This window comes from Rhea americana, unplaced genomic scaffold (genome assembly GCF_003343005.1).
Source record: "Rhea americana isolate MKP2758 unplaced genomic scaffold, rheAme1 scaffold_36, whole genome shotgun sequence".
NCBI lineage: Eukaryota > Metazoa > Chordata > Aves > Rheiformes > Rheidae > Rhea > Rhea americana.
Genome location: NW_028186490.1, coordinates 154990 through 178445, shown reverse-complemented (window position 1 = coordinate 178445; position 23456 = coordinate 154990). Strand labels below are relative to the sequence as shown.

Here is a 23456-nt window from a genome sequence, read left to right as displayed (position 1 = left end):
GTTGTTTACATTTAGTGGGCACTCTAAACTACCCAGAGTTCAGCATCACTGGACTGCATGGTCCTTGACCTAATTCTAAACTATTGCTTGTTTCTTTGTTATTTTGTCCAAGCCTTAAGAGTTAGACCTCGAAGAAATATTTTGAGTTCCCTGATCTTTACTGCCTGTTATTTTTTACAGAGTAGTATTTATGTAAAAAAGCCCAGCAAGTTAGATTTCATAATACGTATTCATGTACTTTCTATATGAAGCTTGAAAGGAAGAAAAGGATTTTCAGTGTCATCTGGGCTCGTTGGTAAGCTAGCTAGCGTAACTTGTAGATTGAAGGGATGTGTGTGTAGGTGAGTGGATGGGTGTGTGTGTGTGTGTGTGTGTGTGTTCTGTTTTGGTGGCAGTACATAGTCTCTGACCTGCATGTGGTGACCCAAGTCCTGATACAATGTAGATTATTTGTGCATTATTATAAACAGTGCAAATCTAGGTCATCTGACACCTATTTTTAAATACTACTTTTCTTGCATGTGTACTGATTATGTCCTTTTTCACTGTAGCTATTTACTGTAGTAGTTTTTCTGGATTTGAGTCAGTTGTTATAGCTGAAGGGCAAAATTTTTGTTAGGAAAAGTAGCTTGATGGAAGTCTGTCAGGTATTGTCACTTTTGATGCTAACTCTTGCTTGTTTTCCAAAAGAGTTGCAGACATTCTCCCACATGGAAGGGAGAGTTTCCTAAAAATATACTTCGGACTTCTTGCAGCAATACCCAGAAAAAGTGTGGGTTCCTATGCCCTGGGATGTTTCAGGACAATGCATTTCAGGTTTGAGCAGTGGAGTGTTTAATGCACGTGTGAGGTATTTACAGGTGTAAATCATGTCAGTGTTTTCATGTGAAAATTGCACATTTGATAATATTCCAAGATTCTCAGAATAGTGATCATTACTGTCCACAGAGCACTGCTGAAGGCTTTGAGAAGCACATAGATTTTTAGATCTCGCTCGTCTATGAAATGCTCCAGTCTCTGTTTTTCTACTTAAGCATTCTTCAGCCTGTTAGCAGTGATGCTGTGAATGTTTGTAGCTTCCCTGTTTCTCACAACATGCTGGGCAGCTGTACTGGCTTGGATGGAGCCATCATTTTCACTCTGTGGCCTGTTGAAGTTCCAAGCAGAAGCAAAATCTGGGGACTGTTTTGCAGATTTAAGCAAATGTATAAACCCATCATCAGAAGGAATTGGCTGTTTATGTAGGATTAACTGAGTGAGACAGGGAGCTCTAATGCATTTGAAACTTAATAGCTGCCTTTTAAATGTTTTCATCTTGATCTTCTGCCTAACGCAAGGCAATAGAATTTCATCTATTTGTTCCTGTACTAAGTCCATACCTTGTGTTTGATTAAAGATTGCTTTCAAGAAAGGTGTCCTGTCTTGATTTGAAGACATCAAGGGTTGTAGAATCCACTCCTTTACTAGGGAATTCACTTCAACATTTAGTGTCCTTCAGCGTTAGTAGCCCGATAACCTCTCCAGCTGTTACATGATATCCCACTCTTGAGGCCATACCCTTTTAACATCAAACCTGATTTAATGGTAGCAATTCTTTTCTAGATAGAACTAACGTTTAGTGGTTTTGCTTGGCTAGCACCATGTTCTCCTGTGCCCAGCTGGTCATTCAGCACTGGCCTGGTAAATCTTGTAACTTTCTCTCTGTGACTACAAAGCATTTAATTTCAGTCTTGCTGATCTTTTATGTTGAAAGAAGTGTTGCTAAGCTCTGAAGTGCGAGCAGTTGTTTCTTGTAATTAAGATATAGTTGAAGGAATACACACTGAAAATTGGTTGTTTTAAAAGGAGTAGGCTTCAGGAAGTGCAAAGTCCAGATAAGCCACAAACATTGCTTGAAATAAAATTTTAAACTGTTGTACAGTGATGGTTGCTGCTTTTGATGGTTTTGGCTTACAAGATGCATCTCCCTGAAAAAAAAAATCCTACTTTCTTTTCCTTGAATTATTTTCTGTTCCCTTCTCCAGCATACAGTTGCAGGGATCTTTTGCAAGAATGAAGATAGCTGGCTGTGGTTTCCTTTGAAATGTGCTTGTGCTATTGCTTGGTTGACTGCAAGCTTAAACATAAAGCAGGAGTTGCCCCTGCTTTTACCCAGTGTGAGTAAAAAATTCTTGTTATTTGACAGGGCTTTCATAGCATATTAAAACGCTGCAAAATTTAAGGATTTTTGTAGTGTCATCATTTCATCGCTAACTTCTTGAGAAGATTTGAAGAGAGTGCGTTTGTTTCTATCTCACTGCAGGTTCCCTTAGATGTGACTTTAATTGATAACAATTTTATTTTATACACAAACAACTTAGTGGTCCAGTGCAACTAAAACGCCTTTTTATGCTGGAAGACCCAAATTTACTGTCAGAGCTCTGCAGCATTGCACTTACAGGCTGCATCAGCACCCACAACATGGATTTTTTTGCACCCTTGCTTGAAGGGATCAGCAAGTTTAGTTTCTCAGCGTGGGAAAAAGAAAAGGTTTACACTGAAGTTTTCCACCTTCCCTCTTTACAATTTGCTGCATGGGAGATAGAGCCAGGTGCAGTAAAGCTTAAGCATTGCAAGCTTCCTACATTCAGGAAGGGCTGAGTTTAATTAACTTTTCCTTCTTGATTCCTTTAGGTTAAATGTAGAAGAGAAGTAATAGGAGCACTACAGGCATATTCTGTGCTATACAGAATAGCATTAAGCAGTGGCATCACTTTAAATACTGACAGAATTGTTGAGTATCTGTATATCGAAGGCACATAACATGCATGTTTAATATTTCTTTCCATTCTTTCTAGGTAAGGTTAGGGGGAGCCTTTGTTTACATAGGTCAATTTACTAAACACCTGGAATGGCTGTACAAGGTTTGCGTGCTTAATATTGTCTTCTGGCAGTGAAGACAGAAAAGTTTTGTCTTTGGTTCTGCTAAATGTAAGTGTAGATGCTTTTCCCCAAAAGTACTTCTGTGCAGTAGAGTTTTGACCCCTGGAAATTCCTAGGGAAGGACATGGAAAGTATTGGTATTACTGATAGAAGAGGTGAGTAAGTTGGGAATTTTAAAAGGCAGATAAAAGCTCCCATTAATGGCTTTTGCTAAAACAAGGAGGACATCGTGAATTAGAAAAAGTTGTGATCAAGGATACTTTTCTGCAATACTTTCTATGTAACCTATAAGTGATATGTGGAATAAGTTACCAGTGAGGAGAAGAGCATCTTTCAAGCATTAGACACGTGAGTAAGAAGAACATCCGCAGTTCTGTTGTATACAGGTGTGGAAGCAGGATATTTAACCTTTGTTTTTTGGGACATAAGCAAACTACTTTGGCAGAGTTTTTTGTTTTTGTAAATCATTTAGTGATGAACTAGATAAACTACTAATCTGGTCTGTTATAGCAGTTCCTATATTACTAAATATTTATGTCTCTACCCCTAGTTTATTGTATAACACTTTGGAATTCTGTTATTTCTAATTAATGGAGTGAAGTAAGAGATAGTGGTACCACCAGGGTAATTCATTCTGTTACAAACCCATGTAACATTCACTTTCTCTTGATAAGGCATCTTTTTATAATATTTTGCTTTCTTTCCATTGCTTACAGAATCCTAAAGCAAATTATTTTCTTTCACTTGGAGGATATTTGTATATTTGAAGTATTGTTGAAAATTCAGACATTTTAATTAACATGAAGCCTGACAGATCCAGGAGATATGTTTTGAAATTTGTGTGTGCTGGTGATTTTGAAGCTTGTAGTGATATACCAAAATTGCTTCGTCCCAGCTTTGGTTTTGCTCTGTGGGCAACAATCTTCCTCTTATTGTTTCTTTTTTTGAATGGAGTCCTCTAAGTGAGCTGCTCTGATTCAAAGTGTTATCGTTAATGTTTGCTCTGTGTTAAGTCTTTTGCTTCCCTGTGAATGTCCTGTTGTGATTCAAACTGGATTCCTCATTTTCCTTTCATATATTCTGGAAATCTCCCATTACGTGACTACCATTTCACTAAATCCTCCTCATCTGCAGAAATATCCTCTGACTCTGGTCTCCTTGTAAGTCCCTTTTATGTAAGTGGTCAGGTATATAAATTCCTTTCCATTCCTATTTCCTTATGGCTGAGTCTATTTGGGTTACAGATACTACAGAGAGAACAATCTTAGAGTCATCCACTCTCAGACCATTCAGAGTATTCCTTTTCTTGCTTATGCGATTCTTTCTCCTTTTCTGGCTTTCTGTCTGGGTACATCATGAGACCTCAGGTTAGCTTTCTCACTTTTTTTCCCCCCCTCTTTGTTCCATCCAGTTTTGTCTCCAGTTTGCTGATCTCTTGGGGAGTATTAACCTTGGCTTTTGTTATTGTCCTCTCTCTTCTCTTAAGAAGCCTTTTTCACAAAGCAAGTGTGAAATCAACATCTGTTATGAATGACTTTGTCGCAGTTTAAAGTCCCGAAGAGTTTCTGCTTTGGCCATGTTATTCAAGCCACTGGTGCTTATTTAACAGGGCACGAGATTGGCTTTCTATTCTGTGTGGAGCTGCAGGACTTCACATAAATGCTAGAGATGTGTGTTGGTATTGCATCGTCATGAATGTGTGTCCTGATTTCCTAAGACTACATCTTCCTCTGAACTTGCATATACTGGAAAAAAAAAACGAGGCATGTGACTTGATGAAGTTGTCTCTTCCTTCACTGGTACCCTGTTACAATTAATTATCTACTGTCCTGTTTTTGCAAATCTACTCTGTGAAAAGCATGGTCTCTTCCTTGTGACAAATTAATTGTATTTGTCTTCATGCATGAAATGAAGATCTGAAAGTGTTTCTTGTATCTCTGCAGGCCACCTGCAGGGCTAACATGATGTTTCAGCTGAGAATGGTAATACTTCTGAGGGGTGGAGATTAATTTGGCTTATCTTTATTTTCAGGATTGCCAGGATGGTGGATAAGAACATTTACATTGTTCAAGGTGAAATCAACGCGGTGGTGGGAGCCATAAAACGCAATGCCCGATGGAGCACTCACACACATCTGGTAAGTTCTCTTGAACTGTTGCTATCTGTTCATGCTATGGTAGAAACTATCTGCTTTAGAAAAGTCCCTCCAATTTTTAACACTCTTGATAGCCCTTTTGTAAGTAAAGTTGGACTGATTTTCTGTGTTGTGTCATGCTAAGCAGTTTTGGCTTCTTAACGATGCATATGTGTGTTGCTGACTGTCAGAGGTACAAAGCTGAAAATCTCCCACCTTTACATCTTGTAAACGATCAAAAAACACATTGTATTCCACATGGGAATATCATGAAGTCAGTTCAAGGCCATTCAGTAATTTTCTTTTGACTTTTACCTTCTGATACATCAGAGATTTTGAAGATATGGTTGCTCCTGATTTAGGGCAACATTTTATATATCTTTTTGTGTCCTGATACAGATTACAGTCTTGATAAAGTGATGCATGAAATAAAAATTGGAGAAGTCGTTATATACAGGGCATTTTTCGTACGGTATAGTGTCGTCTTTTGGCTCTATTGTGTGGCTGCTAGCTATATTCCTGACTGAAACATGTTAATAGTTTCCAGCCTGTTTTGTTAAAAGCCACTAATACAATTCTTTTAGGTCTAACAATGGTTTGGTTGGTTTATGGGTTCCACAGTGTAAATGTCTGTGTGGTGTGCTGTATGTGCAGTGCACTTGAAAATGTCACGTGAATGGCAGATGGCTGTCAGCCACACAAATAGTTTCAGTCCATCAAAGGGCAGGGCCTTTTTCCCATCTAACAAACACTTCTCCATTAGCTGTCATTGCCACCCAGTAGGATTTGTGGCTGCAGATGTACACAGCTTGGAAGAAGTACTATTCTGCCATATTTTAATATCATAAAGATAGACTAAGGTTAAAGGATACAGCTGTTCATATAAATTTCACACCGTGATTCTTTCTTCCAGATATTTTAATGACATCAAATGTCATTTTATTTCTGCTCCCATTACAATTTGCTGTGTAGATTAACATTGCAGAAAATCCTGATGAGCCATTTCAATATCGTTTGAAGTAGATTTGTCTTGAAATTTATAGAAGATTGGAAGGATGATCAGAAACACTTCTAAGGACAGTAAAATGAAACCAATGTGCTCAGTCTTCAGTCTGCTCTTTGGCGTTTGAGCTGTACAACATTGAGTAGTACTAGAAGGAAGATAAAAATGCTTCTCTTAATTTTGGTGGAGTAGGTGGACTGAAAGTGATGAACTCAACCTATGTTACTTCCTTGAGATGAAGGTGAAGTCTTTTCGGATCCATTATTACAATATATTTTCAGGAATGTGCTTACTTTGATAATGACTTTCTTTGTATATGTAACCTATAGGATGAAGAAAGGGATCCCCTGCTGCATAGCTTTAGCATCTTAAAAGAAGTGCTGAATAAGATAACAGGTAAGCTTATATAGAGTTTTGCAGGTATGTGTACCTGGTAGATTATGTACAGATAAGTTTTGTCTTTGAACCTGTACAGCAGTGTATTTTTTTAATGTGTTGTTTTTTTAATCTGGAAATCATATACTGAATATTGACAAAATGGACAAATATTATTTTTCTAGAAGTAAACACATGCCAACATGAAACTAGTACACAAATCCCACTGCTACCACCGTCTGGAAACTATATATTCCCTGTGCAATTCTATGCTATTTAAGAAGCTTTAGTAACTAATACAAGCACATAACTGTATTGTTAAGCTTTAATCAACCCAAGAAGCCCTGATGTATGTCTGCTTATCCTGAGCTGTTACTGCTTTTTGAAACTTGCTCTGATCAAGTTATTTTGTCATTGACTCCAGAGAGTATTTTGTTGAGATGAATGAACCTGCTTTGTCTTTGACAAACTGTTTTTTTTTTTTTTTTTTTTTTTTTTTTGGTGTATTGTGTAGTATGGGTGCAGTACTTGAGAATAACATCGCGTATTTACAGGGTAACGGATAGAAAGATGAGCTTCTCCCTGACATGTTGCTCCAACACACTGAAGTTTGTAATAGTATATGAGATACCGTATAATAATAATATTATAATATTCTGAATAATAGAAAGAATTTGCCTGGAAAGGAGTCTCCTATTATCTAATTTCTCTTCACATACTCTGATTTGTTGATTTTAATCATCTGTTGTCAGTAATAATGAAGAACATGCTTTCCATTTGGATCTCTTGAATCTTGCAGTAATGGGCTTACTTGGTGCCTAGTTGCACTGAAAGGATCTGGGGCCCTTTATTGATTACAGAAGTAAAACATGTGATTGTGATGTGGACTCTGACCAGTTTTTGGTTCTCTCCCCCCCTCCCCTTTTCCTCCTTTCCCCTGAGATTTTTCTCTGCTGGTAGTTTCAGGAGTGTTTGTTTAATTTTAACTCAAATACATATTTAGGAGCCTGGAAGACTAATCCTTTACTGCATATGGCATTCTGTTGGTTCATCATAGGATTTGTCATCTTACTGATTTTAATATTTGAAAATAAGCTTTGTTTTTGGTCCGTTTATTACAGTTAATGTTCAGAATTGCAAATTTGAGATGGACTTTTTGCATTTCTATGTGTGGAACATGCCTCTCCCTATGTCAGTGCTAAGCCTGATATTCCCTAAAAAAATACCTTCAGTAAAACTACAGTAGTGCTGCTTCTTGGTGTTGATGAGAGTTTCTGAGAACGTGTGCCAGCTCTAACCTGTTATTCGTTCCTCTTCTGTGATTGTCTGTAAGTGTAGTTCCTTATTTCTTCTTTGTTTGGTAAACTTTCCTTAGAAAAGGAAATCTCCTGTCAGGTCATGTCTTAGGGAATTTTTACATAGTCTGCATTTCTGGACAATATCTTGTTCAGAATGTTAGGCTTGTCCCCAAAATATGTGACAGACTGATTTTACAGTTTTTTGTAAGCTCACTCATCTTCTGTAGGATATGAACACAGTCACTAAAAGCTTTCTAGGAGGGAATACTTCCTGAATCTAATCTCCCTTTTCAAGGAGGTAAAATTTTCTGTGAAGTAGGAGTCCTGAAGTTGTTCTTTGCCATTCTTGCTAATACGTTTTTTCATTAACAAGAAGTGGGAATTTCACGATACTCAAATGTGATATGAGTAAGTGGTAGGTACTGCAGATTACCTATACGCCTAGATGATCTGCTGTTGACTTACCTGGAAAAATTGCAAGCCAACTATCTGCTCATGTTAGAGAAAGCTGTGCTTTCATCTACTGAGAGATTTTATGTACTGAGAGATTCAGAGACTCCATGTGAGTAGTAAAGGCATCTTGTATATGTGGTTTATGCCAAATTAGTAATTGCTTATATGTGATGATAGTGTATTGGTTTGACTACATGGGGTTCTTCTAAACAGGTTATTTCAGCTTCAATGATTGCTATTTACAGACTAATGTCTTGAGATAGGATATGGTTGCTATGCTCTCTCTTAAGTTTTAGACATGGAATGGTTCCCAAGCAGTACTTTGAATGATATAGTCTCCTGTCTGATTTTCCAGGCAATGAAAAGTCCAAGCTTAGTTTTTTTTGCCTAGACCTTCCTTTCATGTCTCTTTCATTAGCTCATGGAAACACATTGCTTTTATATTTAAATTTATTCAAGCTGTAATCTTTGACATTTGAGTTAGCTTTTAGTACAGTTTTGCATTTATAGTAATATATATTATGTATTTTCTCAATCCCCCAAGAACCCGTTTTAATCTGTTCCGGATGCAAATTTCAGGCTGCCTTGTCCCATCTCCCCTTTTGCTCTCGCTCTCCCTTCCCCTCCCCCATGGAGCATGTTTGATCAGGTGTGGCAGGAATATCCACTGTCAAGCTGCGCCCTTTATATTAGTCAATATTATCCTTCCTTCCCTCCCACTCCCTTCGTTCTCCTCTGGGCTTTACCAGTTGATTTATAATTTTGGAATTCTCATCGGAGTCTGTAATACAGTTTGTTCATTATTTAACCAAAACCTGTTTAATGAGCAAAGAGAGGCAATGTAAATGTTAGGCATGTTGCAGTGGAGTACCTTTTGTTCTCCTCTGAGCTAGTGGGTATTAACTCTGTCATGACTGTGATGCTGAAATACTCTGGTCAAGGGGATGAAGGCACCCTATGCCTCCAGCAGGTAAAGATTCTCATTTCAAAATGTTGCTCCTCAGGAGTAAGCAAATTACATAACACGATTTATTTGACTACTAAAAATATTAAATTCTTGTCTGCAACTAACTTCTGGTATCCCATCCCATTGTAACGTCTAAATGGGCCCTTGAAGGCAGCATCTAGAGAAGATGCTGTGACTCAGTACAAACAATGCTATGATTGCGATAAGAGTAACTTTTTGCTTCTACAGTTGAGCTTTCTTAGTTGTGGGTCCTAGGCCTGAATTATGTGGAATGTTCCTGTTGCTCTTTAAAATTCTAATAGTGAAACTTAAGTTCTGTGGCAGTTTTCTGTGGATTTACAAAAGCTATTTAATAATTTGAAAATGAACAGTATGTGTGCTCTGAGCCACGCTCTCTCACTTGCTATATTTTGTGTCATTTTTACGCTTCATGTATGCTGCGTATGTGCTGATTATTGCTGATGTTCGTTGCCTGAAAAACAAAAAGGAAAATAGAGGTTCTGGCATCTTAGCTGTTGTATGGATTTGTCTAAAACAAGTTTAATAGCTGAATGTTTGTACTGAGATAGACATGTAAACCTAAGTCTGATGTGGTATCTCATATTTCCAGTGCTCAGAAAAAGCAAGACTGAGCATCTTGAATTATTACCACATGCAAGCAATGACTATTAAGCTTTGCCCATGCATGCAAAATTGAAATAAAATTACATCTTCAAAGGTTCTTTAAAAGCTGATGGAAACCTCTAGTATTGATATCTGTTTGGATCTGGGTTCGGTATCACCATAGCTTAAATTTGACTTCTTTTTAAGATAATTCAAATATCTAGAAAAATGTGCCAGATGTTGAAATCATGGTTATGCTTAATTTTGTCAGTTATGTTATGGTGTTATGTCAATAAAAGGGAGCCTCTTTTTGACATGCAGTAATAACTTAGCATCTTTCTTTTCCTGAACATTTCCAAGTTAAGATGTCCTTGAGCTCAGCAAAAAATTAACTTGGGCAGAACGTTTTTATAAGCAAAAATGGCTGGAAATATGAATTAATTATAAGCTCATTTTTCCGTGAATCTAGTGAAGATTGGAGTTCCCTGAATCTGAATCTTACTGTGACTTCTTGAGTCTTCAGACTCTGCAAGTATGTATGATGCATAAGTTAAATGCAGAGCAGAATACTTCTGTAATAGTTCCCCTTGCTGCAGAAAGTGAAATGAGTGCTACCCTCTTTTAATGGTAATGACTGAGCCATGGGAGTAGCCAGAGGCTGGATACTATGAGGCACAGGGAATTTGCTAGCCAGCCAACGCGCCTGCTTGCGCTTTGCTCTGGTTTGGGGATGAGTGAGTAACCTGAGTTGCTGCTTAATGGTGTGTAGGATGGCTTTGGGACAGAAAATGACTGAATACAACTGCCTTGTACAAGTCAGCTCTGCAATGTGAGAAGCAGGTGTTTGTGGAAAGTGTGTGCATCAAGAGTCTATTTAAATAAGGTTTAAACTAGGTAAACACACCTGTGAAGAGGTGCTTGTGTATATTTTAGGGCCATGAGTGCCAGACTGGAAGGTCTGAGTCCTTTTATCCTCTAGTGGTTCAGAGTTAGTGCATTTAAACAGAAGCTGCAAAGTAAGCTGTTAGAAGCACTCGGATTTCATGTACATTCATGACATTTTAAATGAATGCTTATATAGTAGGTTCAGAAGAATCTTTTCATGGCTTATTTCAGACAAGAAGCTGCTGCAAATCTCCATCTTTAGAGGGTTGGCTAGGGCATTAAGAGCTGGCTAAAGGTCAAATGACTGTAACTGTAAGAGAACCTTTGCCCAGTGTACTGATTTAATATACTTGTTACTGTAGCCATCAGTTTTCTGCTATGTAGATTTGATTGCACACCCATTTTCTCATGTTTGAGCTCTGAAAACTCAAGTTTTACGGGGAAATCTGACATTCGTATAAAGTGGTATTAATACCCGAACTCTTTCTATAAGGTCTGGTTTTATGAAGTGGTAGCTCACAGGTGTAAGTATAAATGTATGGCCTGTCCTCAATGCTGTTCTCAGTGCTTTTGAATAGATCTGAGAAATTCATTGTGGTCTATTTAAATTGAGAAATTAGAATAATCTTCTGCAAAAGTAGTGTCCGAATTAGATATTATGGATATGTGATGTGTTTAGTGCTGTAATGCTTGTTACTGTGATTTCAGTTTGCAGATGAAACGATGCCTTATTTATTATTTATACTTTGAGCTTCTGCAGAAAGTGACTCGACTTATCAGTCAATAACAAATATTGACTAAACAGTAAGCTGGGACACTTTTCCTTTTGTTTGTATTGAGGGCTTGCAGTGTTAGCTGATCTAGAGAAGCCATTAAAAAAATTGCCAGTTAAGCTTTTCTTTTTCTTGCTTGCTTTCTCTTGGGTGCCAGTTTCATAGAAAAGATCTAGAAGCTTAGCTGCTCTCCTAGATCATGTCTGTTCATGTGATAGCTTCAATTATTTATTTGAATAGTAGATATCCATACATGTTAATCTGGTATTCTATAAGTCCAAGCAACTTGGGCTGATACTTTGCTTTTGTTGCATTCTCTTTAAAATTTCCACAAGTGTGAAGGGTGTAAGAATAGTCGGGAAATGGCTAAAGTAACTTGATTTGCATAAATTTTAAATCAACCTCACTCTAATTAGTGGATTGTGATACAGTTTTTGTCTATATCAAATCGCCTGAAACACTATACTGAAATTTTAATTTTTTTTTCTTTTAATATTTCCTGTGACCTTCTTATTACAGAAAAGATGAATATTGTCAAATGTTTTGCTTGCAGGCTGAATGCAGACTACTTGATTCTTTCATACCGTATTCAGATTATGTAGTAAAAATTGTCATTTTCAAAACAAGTTCCTAGTCTTCATGAATGCAGGCATCCTTCCAAGTGCTGCAAAATGTAAACCAGTGCAGTATTTTTGCTTTGAAGCTGCAGGTAATTTCTAATACTGTCTTTGAGAGAGGTTAATCTTCATTCTAATCTCAGCGAAGCATGAAATGAATCAAATGGCCATCTTACGGCTGAGATCTTTGAACTTCCCCCAGATAATAGGTTTCTATTGGTATCTTTGGCATAGGATTTCTCTGTGGTACTGGAGTAATCATAAACCAGATTTTTTCCAAGTGGTTGCTCGTTTTGTTCCTTACTTTCTAAGTGAGAAACCTGAGGTGATGCTAGTGACTCGTGGACTTCTGTTGGCAGAAGCACTGTGCAATAGCAATTCCAAATGAGATCCAGAAGAGCTGGTCATTTTAGTGTGTTTATTTGTTTTTAAATATAGAGTGTCCTAAAAACACAAAGTACATTGAGGGACCTGGAATGCAAGTTTCTCAGGCTGAGAACTCACACCAAAATTGAAGGGATGTGCTTGATGAAGGACAGCAGTTAGTGTTTGTGAAGCTTGCAGGTGCACTGAGGGAAGCACCATAATCTTGTTACGGGCTTTTCGTATTCTGTGTCGTGCAGCATTTGGGCAGAGTGTGTGAATAGCCTGGTGTGGGGTCATTCTGAACAGTAATTGAGTGTTGAATTGCTCACTGAGCCCTCCAACATGGGGTGCTGCCTGAAGTCGGAGTCCTGGGAGTGGAAAGCTTGGAACTGAGAGATTGTATAATTAAGACTGAACAGGCAGAAAGGGCAAAACTGAAATTGTGTAGCAACCTTAATTTGAGAGCTCCATAGCTTTTGTGTTTGTTCTTTTTTTGTGTTTCTGAGTGGAGTGTGTAAAGTATGAATAAATAAGAAATACTGAAGAAATTCAGAAGAAATAGAGTGTGACTCTGGGAATATCTATAATGATAATAATAATAAAATAAAACAGTAGAGGATGGCCTTCGCATAAGAGTTTCTTCACTTCTCTTCAAATCAGGATATCTGAACTGTCCCTTTTGCTGTCCAGCACAACCGTCATTGCAATATCACCTTAGCATCCTTTTCGTACAGTTCTTTGGGAATCATTTCAGACTGGAGCTTGAAGCTTAACACTGACTCCTGTCTGCGTGGCTAATGACTGGCAGGTACAGGCAGGAGGTGGTGCTGTTGGAAGGACTTGCTTCCTGGCCCCCGATCCTTAGGGACCCTCGGATTTAGACGGACAAGCGCTCCTGGCTGTTGCTTGGCACCGTTCCCACAGTGTGCCTGTTCTGTAACACCAGCCTTCTGTTACCACTGCAGGGCTGGGCTCTGAAGAACTGCCACATGTGCACGCTGCGCAACTGACTCTCTCTTGTTCCACGCTTGTTGAGCAATTACTTTCCCACTTGTTGGGCACTCCATTATTTCCTTCAGTTACTGCTTCTGAGTGAAGTGGAGCCATAAAGGAAATGGCCTAATGTACATATATTAGAAGGCAATAAATTGCAGTTTGATTTGGTAGAAAGGCAATGCCAGATGCTCTGTTAAAGTTAAGGTTCCTCCTGAGTCATCCGTGGAGGGTTTGTTCCAGGTGGTTTTGGCCATGCTGTTTTTGTCGTGGTTGCTTGAGACTGAAGTTAAAAGGGACTGTGGCTGATTAACAAATTGTAAGGATATTCCCATGGTAGTAAAAACCTGGAAATGGAGTGTACATGAAATTGCTGAATTCCAGTAGGAGTTGATTAAATATATAGTTCTCCTACGCTGTTACCTTTCCTTCTCTTTACTGTCCCCTCTTTTTGCTAAGCTGCTGCTATCTAACCTGTTAAAAAAGCAATGACTGAAAGATGATTTGCTTGGAAGAAGCGATAGAAAAAGAAAAGAAACAAACTTGTGTTAGAAGTGCAGATGCATGTTTATATACTTACCTAACATGTAATAGGACTGCCAAGAAGTCTTGGTCATGTGTACGCCACACACATACTGAACCATTCCTCACCTTGAAGAGTTTGTTGCTTAAAAGAGTAGAAGCAGAGAGAAGTCATTAAGTATATAAAATTGTTTAAACACTTGAGTTTTTTTTTTAATTACTGCCTCCATTTGTCCTTCAAACAAGCCATCATTGGCTGAGCTGTTACACAGATAGCAAAAGATGAGTTTTAAGGAGAGGTTTGAAAGAAGATTCAATCAGGCAGAATGTCCTGTTTTCTTAGTGCAGAGATATGTGATAAAGTGCTTCTTCCCTGTGATCAGTGTGCAAGACAAAAGCCATCAAGAACAGAAGTAGAACTGGAGGGATTCAAAGGTACGTATAAGGATAGCTGAATAATTGGTAAAAGATTATTATTAAGGTAAGAATCTGGTTGGTTAAAGGGGCATTAATAATGAGGGATGTGCAATTGGTAGCTTGCCTGTTTGAGGTGAACTTGCATGAGTTTTTTATTTCTAAGGAGCTTTACCTAGCTTGTTTGCTATCTTAAGTGTCAGATAGTTTCCTGCTGAAGTTTCTTGGACTTGGACAAAACATTTTCTTCCCATATTTTACGGATCTCCTCGTGGTAAGCTCATAAGAAGAGTGTTGGATGGATAGTGAAGATTTCACTTTGTAATTTGCCTTTAGAAAATGATACAATAAAGCCACTTTGACCTGGAAACAGCAATAAAAATTTCCAGCTGCATCCAGTCCTATCTTTTAGATGACAAGACTTTAACTTACCTAACAGTACCTATGAATGCTACAAAGAACAGAAAGTTTGGTATATATTGCCTATTAGGAAGTACCTTGAAGGTAGGGTCTTAGGATTTGTGATATGATGGATTTTGATGTGAAAGAAATGGAAATGTCATGTCACAAATGATTTTGAAGAACATTCATTCCCTTATTTGTCTTCCCAGCAGGTATCTTCTGGGGAAAAACTGTGAGGGTACTTTAAAACCTGTTAATAGCGTGAGGAAGGCTAAAGCATGACTGAGTTACTATAGGTATGTAAATTGTCTAGCAGTAATGAACAAATACATGTCATCACAGAATTTTAAGAAACAAACCTTATTTTGAGAAGCAACATTTACCAACTAGTCATAGCATTTATTGTGGATAACTGATACTTCCACATAACTGTTGTATGATGCGCTGTATCCACGTGATTTGGAAAAGCCGTTGTAAATGTTAAAGCAACCTACTCCTTCTTTAAACTCCTCTTCTACTTAAATTAACCAAGAAATGTCAGAATATAAGGGCATGGATAGATGGTTGCAGCAACATAGAGACTCCTCATCACTTGAACTACATTAAATGAATGTGCCTGTGCTCTTTGCATGGTGTTATTATGAGATTAAAATTGATGGTATTTTGTATTCAAGCACATCATGGAAGAAAGCAAAGGTGTATAGTTATGTGACAAGTGAGGAACAAGGCTAGATACTAAGACAAGAAAGGACAATTGGAGAGGGGCTGAAATGCAAAAGTAAAGCTTAAGGCTTAGCTTAAAAGTTAGCTTAAGGCTTGTACATACATGCAGTGGAGCTAAAATTTAGGGTGATACTGGCTTTAGCTATCATGTTAAAATCAAAATCTTTTATCTGATAAACTGCCTCCATGATGGTTTATGCTAATGTGTTTTACACTGTAATCACAGTTGCACAACTGTGAAACTCGAGGAGTGCACTTGATTAATGCTCATTAACTGAACTATCTTAAATTGTTCAGTGGTGGTGATACTTTGACTGCGATCATCTATTCATACTCTTATTATAATCACTTCAGAGATTCTAATTTCTAGTCCTGTCCTTGCACTACTAATTTACTATGTCAGCATTGCTAGGCTCTTTTAACCTTGTGGGGCTGAAGGGGGGTGTTACTAAAATGCCTCGTGTCGCCTGTAATTTTTTGGAAATTGTCCTTTGTTTTGATATAATAGGAAGTCTGCCAAGTGGCTATTGAATTAGATTCCATTTACCTCTTGATTAACTACTTAAATAATTTAGATGGCAGGCTGTAAATATGAGGTATTGCTGCACTAAATCAAGTTCTTGATACAAGGGCCAGAGTGGAGTCACAGGGCCTGGTTGTGATCTTGATTACAGTGTACTGGAGGAGAGCAGTCTAACATGTGATATAGCCTAGGGAGGGGCCTTATTCTACAAATAAAAAGAATGGCAATGGTTGCTTATGCAAGCATCGTCGGTAACTGCACTTAGAACTTGGATGTTCTTCAAGTTAGATTAAACAGTTCATAGTGGCCTGTTACAGTTCTGTAATAATGAAGATGGCTGTCGTAGGAGGAGACATCATTAGTTGATTGTCACTTCAGTCTGAGGTTTTCACCTTTATCATTCAGAAATATTCTGTTTTTCTCTGAATGCTCAGCTCTGAAAACATTTGGTATTTCTGTGCCTGACATGCAAATATGTTGAGTCAGCGTTAAGATCTAACAAGCACTATAACATTTTTCTTCCGTGCTTCTCCTCTCTTGAAAATATGCTGCCTCAGTTGTGCAAAATGAAAGTGTATGTATGAAATCAGTCCTTCAGATTTGAAATGGGCAGATTAATGCAGGGGTTGGGGAAAGTGCAATCCCAGGTATGCTTATTTTAATGACATTATTGATGATAGTTGTGAAGGTGCAGAAAGTGTTTGCTCAAATATTTATTAATCTATTAAAATATTTTATGATCAACAGGAAGAGATTTTTTCAATTAAAATGGGAATGCTGTGATACTGTAGAAAAACTACCTTTTCATTTGGGAATAGATATAGCAATAGTTTAATGAAGATAAAGTAACATCAAATTGTGGATCATACACTTCTCCAGAGTTCAGCATGTTCGTTTAGACCTAATCTGTAGTGCTAGTACACGAATAATAAAAAAAATCTCATGCTACTAACCTATTGTGTCAGCATTGCTAGGAATAAATTGTAAATGAAAATCTTTGAGAAAGCAAATGCCTTCTTTGTTTGGTGCAGGAATGTGAACACTTGCCTGATCTTTTTACATCATAAAGGCTTTTTGCTTCATTAAGAAAACAGGGGAAGAAATATCCATGTTTGATAAATAAAAAAGTATCATATGGCTGGGAAAAGGATATTTCCTCTTACTTTCTCAAAGTGCAGTGGAAACAGAGGAGGAAGAAATGAAAAGATTCAGGCATTGAAATTTAGATAAAAAGTGTTTTCTGCAAGGTAATTTGTAAAGTCCTGAGGAAATGCATCACAAATCTTTGTGAAACTCTCTAATAGTTGAGTGGTAGTTCAATAATTGAAAAAAAACAATGTTTTCTGTTCAGAAAAAGAAGCTGCTCAAGAGACACAGTGAAATAATGGAGGGGAACCATCATAGGCATTCTGGAATGCTTATTGTAATGGTTTTTCAGTAACTGGCTATTAAAGCTTTGTGTTAGAGGTAGCGTCGACGATTTTGCAAGCTTTTCCCCTTCTTCCTCTGTTACTAACAATCTTATTAGAAATCTCAAACTGAATTTCATTCTTATTCAACTGCCCTAACATGTATGGTTTGTTTTTTTAGATGGCAGTTTTTAATGCTATTGAGTTTCGCACCCCATACTGGTACTCGTTCACATGCACCAGACTTGTGCTGCAGCGGAAGGTCACACACTAGTGTTCGCTCCGTAGGAACAGCAGGTGATGGTACCAGCTGTTCACATCCATGTATTAGATGGCTGAATTTGAGCAGCTGTATGAGGCTGCTAGTAAACTCTAAAATGTAATGCAGTTTGTATTTTGTCCACATTTCATTTGAGCCTAGTGAGCTTTGGCCAGTATTTTTTAACTTCTTTCCATACCACCCGTAAGATGTTCATTGCTTTCTTGCCATGCTCACCTCCAGTCATCTCCAGTCTCCTCAGCTGATGTGCCAGTTGGATGCTTGAAAGGCATTTCAGTGCTAAACATTTCAAAGGGAAAGGATACCAGAAAACATAATAGAGCACAGGCTTTAAGGAAGTAGGAGTAATCTCTGTAGCAAAATCTTTTAAATTTTTATGTTTTAGCACTATAGTGAAAATTATTTAGACTGTTCTAAATGATGTACTGGTCTTTAGGCTCATATCCAAAACTAATATTGTTTAATGTTTTTTTATTTTTGTTTTAGAAGAATGCATAAAAAGTGCTTTTGTTCTTATGAATCTTGACTTCATCCAGCTAGCTGAAGAAGCCATGTTATATGAATCTGCTGTTAAGAGAAGGTTGCAATCATTTTTAATTCCATCTTGGATAATTAAATTGGCTTGACCATGAGTTTTAATATATCCACAGTTGAAATCAACTTCTGCTTTTTATTTGAAAAGCTTATTTGTGACCTGTTAGGACCCTCTGTTAAGCCAGTTAAATAAACCCTGGAAAGGTTGACAGTGCCTGTGCCCTTTCCAGAAAAGGGGATGAGGGAGCCAGAGGAAGGATACCTAGAATTTTAAACCCTTTCACTTTCTCTATTCACCTTTTCTTTTCGCATGCCAAAGTTGGCCCCTGTCCTTCTCCAGAAGGCTCAGAGAGCCTTCACTCCATTGCCTGCACCAAAGTGTTCTTGCTAGTAAGATCCTGAGGGGTGACTTTCTTAATTTTTTCCACTGCTGTAGTCTAAAACATGCACTTTGGAATTGAAGGCATGTTGAGGTAGGAGCTGTTGAGAGCATATTTAAAAACAGAAGAGTGGAGGGGAAGAGAGTTTATTTGGCCCTCTAATCAAAGAATTTGAGGAAACTTAATTATCTTGACTGTTACTGAATTGCAATCAGAAGACACAAATGCTAAGTATTTTATAAAATTATGAAAACAAGGGGAGCTTAGCTGTGCAGTTATGATTGAAAAAGCTAGAATGAGAATAGAAGTATATGTGATAGAATATAAGAACATAACTATTAAAATAGTAAAATAATGTAAGTCAGAAGAAACAAAGATAGCTTTTTAGTTAGATCTTAAAATTTATTGCTTCAAAACTTGGCATGTTTTAGCTCATCAGCATTCTTAACGTGAACTATCTGAAGTCTAAAACTGATCTTCCCTGCTTGATCTGTGCTGCTTTTCTCCAGCAAAGATATGGCAGCTTTCACTGACTGAGGAGCTGGATCTCCCGTGGCAGATTACAGCTGTGAGCTCCTGGTTTAGCATCTACACTTTTTTCAGGCAGCCTTACAATGCTTTCTAGACAGCCTGTATTAATTGGTTGAAGCAGCCAGTTATTTTTAACTGCATGCTTCAGATTTTTTTTTTTTTCCTGTTCAGGTGCCTCTGTGAGGCACAGGGAAATCAGTTGAAGTAAATAGCTGTATCAAATGCAGTACCTCTTGTCCCCACAACTGCTTCCAAAATAAACCGAGAATAATGCTTTACACATTTTGTCTCGTTTAACTCTAAAGGCAAGCAATAGAGGAAGCATGGATTAACGTGTCGTGATTTCTAGGAGCTGTGCTCTGCTCAGATTCCTCTGTGCTGGGGCTGACTGACAGGGACATGTGGCTCAAGTGCATCTGGAAACATAGCACTGGCAAATTTTGGTTGGGTAAATATAGCAGGAATGGGTTGTCAGAGCAAGAGACAGATTGTTCTGGGAAAGGAAGTGTTGTCTGTCTAACATCTGAATAACAATTTCCTCCGTTTCTGCAACTTTCTCTTTCTTTCAGTATAGCTAAGAGAACAGCAGGATCTGGCATATTTGCCATGTTCTGTGTTTTGCTGTTTGTCCATATGGTTGGGAATGTGACTAGAAATGGTAAGTGTGATGGTGGTAGTTTTAGAGAATTGGTATCAATGTATTCTATGGTGTTTAATTAGTAGTGGTACACACTTTGTTTTAGTTTAAGCTAAGCTAGGCAGAGGAACTCATTGCATGGAGACCAAATGGGGAAAATAACTCCCAAAATCTCAAAGCATTCAGAATCCAGACTCTTACTAAGAAGCAAAATCATTTCTAGCCCATGTAGATACAAAAAAAAAAAAAAAAAAAAAAAAAAAAAAAAAAAACTTAAAAATGTGGCAAAAGCATGTTCTAAGATCTTTCTTTGGTTCACTGCTTCTGTCTAGAAGATGAGTAGGAAAGCAGTGAATTACAAGGTTTTACACCAGGAAAAACTGATTGGGAAAGTGGTAAAGTTTCTTGAACCATTGCAATATGGATTCTAATCCCAACCTAAATACTGCTTTTTGTGGAGAAATATGAGAAAAGTGACAGTGTTAAGGAGAACAGCTTACAAAAGTATATGCAAGGATAGGAGAGTGCTAGTTATATTTTATACTGTAAGGCATAATCATGGGCAATAACAACTGAAATCTCAACAGATAAAAGCAACAAAAAACTAAATAGTTAATTAGAGACTTTTTTAATTTTGTCAAGGGAAACTGGAGACAAAGTGAAAATACCTATTCAAACATCAATAATAGCCAATTATGCTTTTTTCCTCTCCATAAAGCAGTGAATAACTTGATCTAATACAATTTGAAAGACATTCTCGATTGAGTGGGCTGTATTTTTTATCTACTTTTTCCAGAATTTATGAACAATGGAACTTCTGACTGTTTTGTGCCCTGTAGCCATCAGCGGTTAGTTACTTGCACTGTAGCTTGCCCAAGAGGTTGCGTGCAGCTTTGCACTGCAGTACACCATCAGCCTGCTGCCCTGCTATGGGGCTGTGTCTGGGGTGAGGTTAGCAGCCAACAGGTGCCCTGCATACCACACCACTGTGGAGGCAGGGAATTTGTGTCCAAGGGCATCGGGGTAAATAGCTGTACGTACAAAAAAAAGTGTTACATGAATGCTAGCATCATCACTGAGCAGATGAGTCTGTTCTAAAATCTGTTCCAAACTTCCATATAATAAACTTCACCTTTTTTCCTCGGAAGATTGAAGATTGGGGTTTGCTTTTCTATATAAGTAAAGATGATTAATTTGCTGGAGGATACAACTGAGTTAGACTACAGGCTGCCTAAAAACTTTCTACAGTTACAAGCAGTAGGGTAAAATATGAGATTTTGTGTCTTAAACTTACTGAGTAAAATCTGCATGTCTGCATGAAAAAAGAAATTGTCCTATCAATGAAGTGGGCTTCACAAATAATTTGTAAACCAGTAGGATTATTTCATTACTTCTCGTGATTGCAGCAGGTACAATTACTGTGCAGCCAGTCATGACTCTTGCTGGCATAAAATCTCTTCACTGCTCATTCACAGAGCAGACTCAAGACTTGTGATGCCATTTACTAGCTGTTTTACTGAATACATCTAACTTGCATAGGTTTTCTGCAATGTAAACATCAGCAGAAGGAGTAATGCACCTGAAGGGTACTTAAAAAAAAAAAAAAAAAGAAAGAAAAAAAAGAAAAGAAAGAAAGTCTGTACTCATCTTATTATTGCATTAATGATCTATAAGGATTCTGCTTAGGCCAGGTGCTCCAGCTTCCAGCTATTGAGATTTAGTCTGCCCCTTCTGCCCCTTGGAAGCCTCTGTTTCTCTTCAGACTTTCCACTGTTCTTAAAAGCACTTTTAATACAGTTCTCGATTCCATTTTTTTGCCTGGCTCACTATGGAATAAAATTTCAATGGCTGAACTTCATTTGCTTGCAGGGGAAGTTTCGTGTCAAAGGACACTCTATTCACCTGGTACTGGTAAACCTGGTAAGGCCTGTCACGTTAAGGAACTGTTTATTTTTCTGTGCATCAACTGTCAGCATGGACTGCAGTGATCCTTTGTAATCAAATAGCTAGCACAACAGAAATCAAATCAAGCATATCACATATTCAAAAAAATATTATCTAGGCTTGTGTGCCCTCCAGCATTTAAAAAAAGGGATGTTGTTCATTTTCCACATAACTGATATCTTGCCTCTCAAAAACAGCAGAATTATACTGTGGACTGAAGACAAGAAGCTGAGATTGTCTATATTGTATTAAAAGCATTGCCCTGTAATAGTAAAAAGAATTACACTTAGATTTGAAAGAAATCTAGATGGATCAAAGCAACAGCAGATTTGTATTTGTAAAGGGTCTTGAAAACTTAAAGTATTTGGTACAATGAAATGTGAAGTAGTACTGGGAGGCATACAAGAAGGGTGTTAGTTTGTATAAACACAAAAGGAGGGGTATCGGTGTGAGTAGTTTAAACTTCTCACAAACATTTAGCATTCCTGAACGTGAAGAGTTAAGAAAGGAAGCTCAAGGAGTCTGTAAAAGTATTCCATTTTCTTTGACTTTGTTAACAAGCTAGATGACTGTTTAAAGCAGAAAGTTTACAAATATTCTGTTGACTCTCTTTTAATCTTACTATAACTCTTGCATGGGGTGCAGTGCAACCTTGCCAATGAAACAAATGTGGATTAGAAACTGAAGTAGGAGGAAGAATAGTGGGCTGTGTGTGGTACATGCAATTGGGAAGGCAAGAGATATGTTCAATAATAAGTTAAAAATAGAAAAATACTCAAAGACTTACAGTTCTGGAACAGGTATGGAAACTTTTGGATCTGCTGCTGCGTGAAAAGTGGCTGGAATAGTTAAAACTTCTAGAGGAGCTATTTTGCAGGGGTTTCTTCTTTGACCATTGATCTACAAGAAGAGTGACTTTGCTCTGTATTTATCCACGTGATTTATTCAGGTGAGCTGTAGAATTACAGGTAACTTTGATCTAGCTGTATTATAAGGTGTTACCATATAAATAAGCAGCATTGTAAGGATAACTTTTTGCATTTGACAACAAAGTCAGCAGCAACGGTTTAGATAATACTGAAATCTTATGGCATTTGAGCCTTGGTAACTGGCAGTAAATGTTGAATTGTTAGCTTGTTCTGATAATCTCAATTGTTTAATTGTGTGAAGATGGCAGTCATTTAATTCTAAATATATCCCTTTATTTAGACCACTTTAGTGTTGTGGCTACTGATTCTGGGACAAGAATGCAGATTAGATGATGAATGGAGCAAGTAGGGACGCTGAGGTAAATGGAATGTGAGTGGAACATACATACTTTTGTTCTTACCTCTTTTTCTCCTCTTGAACAACACCTCAGTGGTAAGCTGCATGTGAATAGAGATGGTCACTGCCTTTGTGAGATACCTTATAGTATCTGATACTGTAAGAGTTAAAATTCCACTTCATAAAAATCACCTGGCCTATTAGCTTAACACAATTTTTCAGTCTGAGCCCACAAACTTAAACTGCAATAGCTTTATTGGCTAAAGGAAAGCGTAAAAAAATTATGCTGCAACCTTATTTCTGGTTTTGAGGGAAAAATTGTTTCTGTTCAGAGGTAGAGGTGTGTGAAAGCAAGACAAAATTTGTGACCAGGACATAAGACGTTTCATGTATACATGAAACATGTACGTGTATGCATCTTAAGTTCTGTACTACAAAAGCTGTCTCAGTTTCTTATAGTGGGTGAATAGCATTTAGGGCCAACTATAGGTGCTGCAGAAAC

The 23456-nt window shown here is 37.7% G+C and overlaps 1 protein-coding gene across 3 annotated transcripts in view; it reads left to right on the top strand.

Moving 5' to 3' along the window:
* The first annotated feature begins 623 nt into the window (after positions 1–623).
* The window catches only part of GBF1 (golgi brefeldin A resistant guanine nucleotide exchange factor 1), a 110536-nt gene continuing 87703 nt past the window's right edge, over positions 624–23456 (top strand). For 2 of the 3 annotated variants that reach the window (XM_085312185.1, XM_085312184.1), the window contains exons 1-2: positions 4954–5059; positions 6389–6455. In XM_085312185.1, coding sequence (XP_085168311.1) covers positions 4964–5059; positions 6389–6455 — 163 coding nt within the window. In that variant the 5' untranslated portion in view covers positions 4954–4963. Of the gene's footprint in view, positions 817–4953; positions 5060–6388; positions 6456–23456 lie in introns of those variants that run through there. The other variant, XM_085312186.1, reaches the window with a different exon arrangement.